Source organism: Echeneis naucrates, chromosome 10 (genome assembly GCF_900963305.1).
Source record: "Echeneis naucrates chromosome 10, fEcheNa1.1, whole genome shotgun sequence".
Classification (NCBI taxonomy): domain Eukaryota; kingdom Metazoa; phylum Chordata; class Actinopteri; order Carangiformes; family Echeneidae; genus Echeneis; species Echeneis naucrates.
Window position 1 is genome coordinate 18,844,123 of NC_042520.1, and position 9,100 is coordinate 18,853,222.

At 44.5% G+C, this 9,100-nt stretch overlaps 1 protein-coding gene across 1 annotated transcript in view; it reads left to right on the top strand.

The window, feature by feature from the left end:
* gpc3 (glypican 3) overlaps positions 1-8,404 on the top strand; it is a 96,970-nt gene extending 88,566 nt beyond the window's left edge. Inside the window, exon 8 of the mRNA XM_029512948.1 lies at positions 7,139-8,404. Coding sequence (XP_029368808.1) covers positions 7,139-7,314 — 176 coding nt within the window. The 3' untranslated portion in view covers positions 7,315-8,404. The remainder of the gene's footprint in view (positions 1-7,138) is intronic.
* Positions 8,405-9,100: the final 696 nt, after the last annotated feature.

Below are 9,100 nucleotides of genomic sequence, written 5' to 3' on the forward strand. Positions count from 1 at the left end.
GTAACTCACTGGACCTGCTCTGACCCAATGTTCTTTCTAACCGTCCCTCCTCAAGCTTATAAACAACCTCTGTAAATTCAGCCAGTCCTCCTCCTCCCAACCTCCACCACGGCCCTCACAATGAAGCTTGCCACCATCTGTGTAAACAGGCCAGGCGAGCAAGAACTGCAATCTCTCACTCTTATTCTTGCTGGAGACGCACGGCCTGAAGTGTCACCAGACTGAATGTGGTGGCAGAGCAGGATAAGATGGGAAAGTAGGGAAAACAGGAGCAGGGGGATGTATTTTCCCTCTTATTGGACCCTTGTTGGTCTTCCGCCATGGAACTTTCTCAAATCAATCCAGGGATAAAGCCTTTAAGATTAGCCAGAAGGCAGGAAGAAGAGTCCTGGTTTTAATTTCTGTGGATACAAACGCCCAGAGCCAACTGGGTTCTCATCAGCTACACGAGTGAGGCCCACCAATGTTTCATTCATTTTGTAGGCCAATGCATTTTTCTGTGTTTGTGTGTGCCTCTCAGAAAAAGGGTTTGTTTGCTCACGAGCTTTATTTACATTCACAGGCACATTTTGGATGCACTAAATTGATTCCAGGCCCGTTCCTGGGTCGTGTCCATCAGCCCAGCCACAGTCCACAAACTCTGAACACAGCGGGACCATTCTCAAGGCCCGCTGCTCTGCTGCTGGCTGCCGCAGTGACACACAGCAGCCATTTTGTGGGAACGTCTTTAAAAGGCTGGTTGATGGGCTGAATGGCTCACATTTTAAATGTTAACCCTCTACTCTCACCTACACTATCTAAATGCTCCCTCTGTGCATCCCTTTCTCCTTGTGGTGTTCTGTTTTCCCTGCTTCTTCCTGAAAGTAGCTGAACAATGCAGCAAACACTGCAGGAGTCCTGCTGCCAGCAGACTCTGAGCTGCTGGAAGAAACCACAGGCTAACCACTAAAAAGAGCTGAGATAGATAGTGAACTGCTCAACAGGAGCTCTCTGTGTGTACAGTTTAAACTGGCCAGATTGTCACTCTTGGCTGTATTTCTACTCTGCTTCTCTATGACAGGAATGTAGGGAAATTCCTGCTTGTTTGTTGGCAGAGACACTTGCACAACAAACATGCGTCTCATTCCACCAGCTACCTTTCCTTCACTGGACTGACTGCTGGACAGGAGAGGGAAAATGTAAACAGATCTACGTGGGATGTAAGTTTCCCTCATTATTAGAAGATAGAGACAGCATCCGAGGAATGTCTTCCTCACAGGATCCCTGGCCAGGATGTCCCCAGGGCCAAATTCAATCATTGACCCATTGGTCATCAGTTCGGCTCCATGCACAAGGACTCCTGCCTCTTTTTCTCACCCTGATAAGAACCACCATTGTGGAATCTCCTCAGAAACACCCTTAAACGGCGCTCCCTGTCAACCTTTGACCTTCCATCAGCACCGACCTCCGAGCTGCAGAGGTTCACAGGCCTCCTCTGTACACAGCAGAACACACCACCCTGCATGAGCCCCTTGCCTTCAGCACAGAATCAACTCTTTGTACATATGATTTGTTATGGTTTTAAACTTGCTTGCTCACATACACACTTTCCACCCTCACAGCAGCGGCGCTGTGAGGAATTCTCAGTGAAAATTTATGTCTCTGCCTCAAGATTTTATTTCTCTTCCATCCCCTTCTCTCCTCTCTGCATCCACATTAGCTGTTTCTGGAGATGGATTACAAATGTGGTACATCAAAGTAAATCTTATTTAGACACCACAGGCTGAGGACAGTGGGTGCAACATGCTGGTCATCCCCCGACACCACCTATCTTCTCTCAGCATGATAACTAATAGGTGATGAGTTGCATTTGTCGTACAAAGCTGCAAATTAGTGTGTCAGAGCAATTTGAACTTTTAGTTTTTCAAATTTAGATCACTCATCTGTCTGTGCCCTCTTCACCTGTGTCCTTGTTCTGTTTTTCTAACCTTCATTTTGTCTCCTAACCCCATCTAATCACCTCTGCACCTTTTGTATCACACTTTTCAGAACTCAAATGACTCTGTTTATCTACTCAGTCTTCTTTGGCATCACGCCTCTCTGTCTTACTCTCTTGCCCTCTGTGTGGGAGGGTCCCTCAGCCTAGAATAACAGTGAGCGTTGTGGAGGTTGGGAGACAGAGCAGCTCAGAGAGCCGTGCTGTTGCTAAGGCCCAGGGCAGGGCCAACTCTAGGCGTCCCGTTTGTCTTGGCCCACATTCCCAGCCTCTCTGAGCGCCCCTGTGGTCAGCCTGTGGGTGTGGAGGCAGACGGTCACATTCCTGCCAGCCCATGGACAGAAGCATCCTGCGCTGCTCCCTCAGTTTCTTCCACTGGTCTCAATCACTGGTGTCCCAGCCCAAATCACAAAAGTTACAGAATGTGACCAATGAGCCAATAATTATAGCCCAGCTCCTTATCTGTTACCCTCTACAAGATAAGACCCAATCAACCCAGCAGCTCCTATCATGTTTTTACAGAACCATTGTCTTCTTTGCAGCTGCAAAGGCAGTTCCTGACACAGGACAACACACTACTAACACACACGCACACATACCCACGCACAGGCAGAGGCTCAGGCGCAAGCACACACACTTCAGTCAGATCATTTTTGAATTTGCTGAGTTTAATATTCAAGTGAATGGTTTGCTCTGTAGAGATGAGACAAGTGATAAAATATTTGCTTTACCTCGGAAACCATAATATCTTTTAAGCTGTTGAATCTTGAAAACCTAGATCAAATTTGATCAGCTTAAGTGTGTTATGTGCACACATCGTCTGCCAATGTAGCGGCAATCTAAACCATCTCTCCTGTTTCATAAGGAGCACCTGTGTTTGGAGACTTAACATTCCACATACTTATTTGACCAAAAAAGACCTTTGTGCATAGCACACATGTACTGAATAAACTTAACTGGACCATGAAGGCACACACTCGCTGGAGGGTTTATAATAATGTGTTGACTGGCTACTGATGTACACCTACCCCTCAAGGCAATTCAGCTGTATTTGAAGTGTTTACTGAAATACAAGAAAGCACAAATGACTTGTTTCCTGTGATTTATTTTTTTTTTTGTATCATGTAATCATCACCTGTAGTTGTGCTGTGCTGGAAAATGTGGCTTTTCACTTACTGTTGCAATTTTTCTGCATAGTTTGCTTGTTGTGGCAACCGTCAGCTGTAAAAGATGAGCCTCGGGCACTGAGCCCTGCTGAAAACAGAACTCCAGACTCTCCCTCCCTCTGTTTCCTCTGCTCAGACAGACAGACACACACACACACACACACATGCACACTCTCCAGCCACTGTTTGAATTGAAAGGGGGATCCAAACAAACATCCTCTCCCATTAAAACCTGTCAGGATTTATTTGTCTGTTCTCCTGAGGAATGATGGCTAAAGAGAACATAAAGTTAAATCATGAATTCGTCCCCCGGCTGTTTACTTGCATGTGACTGGTCTGCCTGATCATTCTCAGTCCAAAGCCTTCAGTGTAACCAATCAATGGTTGGACTGTTGACCTCTCCCCTGGGTCGTAACTTGAGCTTGTAAGGCTACGATAAAGCTAGTGGGGGTACATTAGCAAGGTGGCGTCCTCTGAGGAATGATGGTCTCAAAATGGAAGGTTTGAATGGATGAGCAGGAGGAGGGCCCGGCTCCGCTGAAAGCCCGAAGGGCCCACATTGGTCACATTAATCACAGTCGGAATTGTGGCTCTATTTATAGCCAGGAGTTATCCATCTATTTCCCTAATTGTCCCTGCCTGTCCACTGTCCTGGTCCTCCCCCTTAAAAGGCCCAGAGTGGAAAGGAAGTAAGGAAAAGAATCTGAATCTGGATTACTTCTGTCTGTTTTCCTCTTTCACTCTGACTCTGTCTGTACTTTCCTACACACACACACTGGGCACAGGTGTTCATCACTAATTATACCAGGATATTATTAGTCCCAGCCCTGAGTGGGAGTGTAGGGGATCTAAGTTTGCATAGTGTTCAGTCCCCGTTGGGTTGTTTTTAAAGTCTGCAGAACAAGGCCCCTCTGTGGTGCTGTTCATGTCAAAGTGTTTAAACTAGCAAGAAAGACCCTTTTCTCCCCCTGGTTTGGGGGATTTTTTTTTTTTTTTTTTTTTTTTTCACAGCCTGAGACTTTTTTGCACTCACATTATTGGCGTTGTAAAGCACACCATCACAATACTCTCCCACTTTGTCTCTCGCTTTTTCACAAACACACACAGGGATGGGCGCACACACACCCCACTCAATCATCCCCACACAAACACACAAATGTGCAGACAAAATGCCCCACCCCCCCACCCCCCACTTATCCACAGTGTATATAAAAGCTGTATCGAATTGCACCTTGAGCTTAATTGGCTCAGCAGTACAGTGCGCTGCTGTCGACAGTGACAAATCGCTCTTTCAGAGCGCAAAAGAATGTCAGCCCACTGCCATGTCAGAGGACACAGGAGCAGAAAAAAAGTTAATTGTCCCCTGGCTGCTGTTCAAACAATGTCGTAACTGCAAAGAAATTCGTAGGAGATGCAATTTGGGGTTTAGGTGGTTTATTTATTTGCTTCTTTCCTCTGTCTAACATGGTGCCTTGCAGCTGTGGGCACCAGGGACCCCAGAGGAAGGGCCCCGTTCTGTGTTTTTACTCAAGCAGAGCAGGCTGAGGCTTTGGCAGGACCCCTGGCTGCTCCCTCCGCTCACACAGAAGGTCGGATCAGTCGCTTCCCCCCAGTGGATAACTCCCACCAGGGAGGAAAGTATACAGATCAGACGAGACAGCTAATTGAATTTGTGGCTGTCTGTTATTTTAGGAGCTCGGATGTGACAGCACATGTGTACATGAGCGAAAGTCAGTGTGCATGTGCACAGCACCCGACACTTTATGAAAAAGAGGTATGTCAGAAATGCACCGTTGTGTGTGTGTGTGTGTGTCTGTCTGGAGAGGTGTTCTGCATCTGGCCTGACAGGGGACAGCTCAGCTCATAGCTGGCGTTCCTAACCGTGGAGCTGCTTTATTGCTGATATCCTCCTGACCTCTCTCATAACTCAGCCTTCTTATTTCAGTCTCCCTCACAGCTTTCTGTCAGACTAAGCAGTACAGAATATGTCACACACACGCGCACACGGCGGATGAGCTCTGCTCACTGTCAGTGGGAGAGCAGCTGTGGCTGTAGAGCAGTAAGACAAGTTTAGAGCAGAGCAGCAGGTGACCATGAAATCACTGCAGCACACAGGACAGACGGAGAACTAAAGAAATGTTCGCATTTTTAACTTTGTTTTATCCAATGGAGGCCTTCTGGGCCCTCACTCCACATCAACCTCCATATAATAAAACACACAGACACCTGGGAGTTTCCCAGTCTAACCACAGTCTACTGTCAACTAAACCACCCCATTGGAACAAATGACTTAAATGCCTTGCTTGAGGGCATCGTAGAGTCGTCGTAGCTTCAGTAGGTGAAAGTTAAGGATGACAGCTGGCTGGCAGTAGAATGTATCTACTCAGAGCTCAAACCCACACTGGTGTGATTCTCTCACACCATCTACAAAGTCATTTAACATCTTTTTCAAAGTCAGAAGAGAACCTCATTGCAGACACCCAACGCCTGGTGTGATTTAGGACACAGTAAAAACAAAAGTGTTATCCACAAAAGTCAGTATAACCGCATGTGGGACAGCTTGAATTGATATTGATGGAGTCGATGTTTACTCAACATCTCTACATATGGAAAGGGAACTTTAGTCCTGTGTGAGGGTTATATTCAGTCTACAGTCTAGACTCAGATATTAAACCCTCTTAAATCTTCACAAACACATCCTCTGTAATCTGGGTCTACTGATTCTTCTTGAGGATTTTGTTTTTTGTAACATATATGAAAGACCATAGGTGACCTTATTTTCTGATCACTTACTCGGTTCATTCAGTTTGATATGTAGTTAACAGCAGAAAAACAAATTGCCTTTAAGGGATTCAGAATTTTGAGAAAAACAGCTCTCCCCCCACCCACTTTTATGAAATGTTATTATGTGAGAGCGTTGATAACACTCCTCTGTTTGGAGGCCAATTAGCCTAGTTTAGCATGCTAGACATATGCTAGCCTGGCTCTGCCAAAAGTTCAAATATGAGCCTATCAGCACCTTGTAACCTCACAAATAAGCTCATTATATCCCCTTCTTTTTATGCCGTTCACCAAGAAATAATGCCAGCAGGTAACCTTGTGTTAGCGCTTCGATTAAAGAAACAAACTAAAGCGTGGAAATTAGCTTCAAGGGTGCTGGTGTATTTTTGAACCTTGGAGTTTGACTGTTTCCTCTGTATCTTGATGTTAGGCTGAAAGCCTGGGCCCTACATAAGAAAAAAAATAATGACTTGGTGGTTTTTTTCAGGGGCAAAGTTAAGTTGGCTTATCATGTTTGGAAACATTTTGTCTGTGATACCTTTTCTACCACATGATCATATTTTTTGAGAGTCTTACAGCTAAAACTATAAATATGATTGTTTCTGACACCTAAAATGAAGCCAGTCATCTGTGAACATAAAAATTTGCCTTTAGTTGTTTTAACCATCCCCACTTGGAGCTCGTAACTAGTTCAGGGATCTAAATCATCCTGTCACAGGTTGTTGTGTTCAGTGCACATGTCTTAGGTCAGAACAACTTTCTCCCCTTTTTCTGAAACAGTAATGCTATAGTCTCCTAAAGAAGTCTGGCAAAAATGGATCACGGGTCTTGATTGTTTCAAAATTAGAGACATGGTCTCATATAGCTTCTGTGGTTTTTATTTTTATTTTTGTGTTTTCAGCATTGCACCACTAAAATAGACATTTCAACACTCAATTAAAGTTGAATATATGTCTGTGCGGTTTAACATGTGTCTGCTACAATAACATGCGACATCTGGTTACATGTGAGGCTTGGATTTCTCATTCGCTCGATGTAACATTGTTTTCACAGCTGTGTAAGACATCATGCAAAAGGAGGACAGACATACCACACGTGTTTTTCAGCTTTTGTGACAGTGTTTGTTCTAATTGTCTCCATCCTTCTCTCTGGTTCTCTCTATTTTCCATTCTTTGTCTACTCCTGCTATCTCCCATCCATCCCCTCTCCTACTCAGACCTCGCTGATAACCTGGCAATGGACGATTTCACCTTCCAGGAGCAGCTGCTGACCCCTCGGTTGGCCACAGCTGGTGTTGGAGGCGTCTCCTCACCTGCACCGCCGCTCTGGAGGAGTCACCTGGTCCTGACACTTCCTGTTACTCTGGCTCTACTCCTGCCTGGTTACCACTGACCAGCGCACTCACACTCATCGCCTCCCATCACCTCTTTACCTTAGAATTCAATATAAACTCTGTGGGACATAAAAAAAATAAATAAATAAATAAAAAAAAACTTGTGAAGTTTTTGTTCCTGATGTAAAGTTCAGTGGCTTGTCAAAGGAAGCATGAACAACAGAAAAGTCTACTTTTTTCTTTATCTGTCTCAGCAAGAACCTGTTTTGTTTTATTAAATAAAATCACTGGATGTTCTCAGCAAATCCATTAAAGCACACCAGATAGACCCATTGTGTAAATAAGACACCATACCTTTGCTTTACTCCCACTATGGTTGTTTGTCCCTCTTGCCTCACCTCTTCTCTGCTTGCATACTGACCCCATCATAGTCACCTTTGTCAGTGGCCTGCAAGTGAGGAGCCACTGGGGAAACGGACACAGGTGACCCTTTTTAAAATGCCCCCACCCCAAGTATGCAGCGAGGAACAGCCCTGTGAGGTGCAGGAAGAGGAAAGCTTCTTCTACTGTCTTCCTCTGCTTTGAATAATCTTCTGCCAGGAATGGACATCAGCTGGTTGTTTGGTTTAGTGAACTCCTTATACCAAAATGGCTGATGTGATCCTTCAGTTTAAAGATGCACTGTACTTTCAAATACCCTTCTTGCTCTCCCATTGTTTGTGTCCTAGTGATTGCTAAATTATTTCAGGCTGATCTCATCCACTCAAGTGTTTTCACTCCCGCTGTCAGTGTTTGCTTTATTTTCTTACAGTGCTGATTTTTTTAAACAGAAACAGCCCTACGATAAAACAAAGACTCAAGGGCTATTAGTGGAGTCTCCAAATCAGCCTGATTACTATACACATTTATGTTTCTCTGTGTTGATGCCATGTTTACAAAAATATGTTGATTTCCAATATCAACATATTTCATAAGACAATGTAGTTTGTGGACTTAATTGGTGGCTGGACTTTGAAGCGCTGCAGCATTTTGAGCTTATTCTTTGGCACTGTGGCTAAAGCAAGGAGTCATGTGAACTATAAATATGTGTAAAAATTGCTACCTTTGTATTGAATTATCTGTTCTTGGATGTTTTGTCAAATTTTTTTATTGTTTCATTTTGTTTAGTTTCAACAGGACCAGTGTTAAAAATTGGATTCCAGCTGTCTTATTGAGACTTGGGGACATGCGACAGAGGTGGGGAAAGATACAAATTTAAAGCTGGAAACGTGTCTGCTGCTACTACCCAGCTTACTTAACAGCTGTGAGTGTTGACTGTACTCACTCCAGAATATTTGACCTGCCGTATCAGGTGAAGCACGGCCATAACTAATAACAGTAACAAGGGCTCTGGTCCATTTTGGTGTGCCAGTGAGTCATGCCAGTAATCCAGCAGGCAGAGCACCAAGCATCCTGACACTGGAGCACAGAAACAGACACACAGCACAGCCCTAATTAATGTTATGTTTCAGAGTGGTCGGTTGTAACCCCTGAGACATCCAAGTGGGTGGAGGCTGATAAAAAATAATGCAGCATGTCAAATGAAGCTGAATGTTGATGGGAAAAGTATCATGTAAAATAAACTAAACATGATTTCCTTCCCTGTGTATGTGTGTGTTTGTATGGATGGTAACCACACCGAGGAATAAAAAACAACTGGATCCATGCTCAACCCATCCAACTCATAACCGGTAAACATCAGGTTTTCCAATCAGCTCCTCACCAGCAAAGACCAGGTGCTTCTACCCCGCACAACTTCAGCAGTCAGTCAGTGATCTGTTAATCTGTTGTTTACAAGCTGTCACC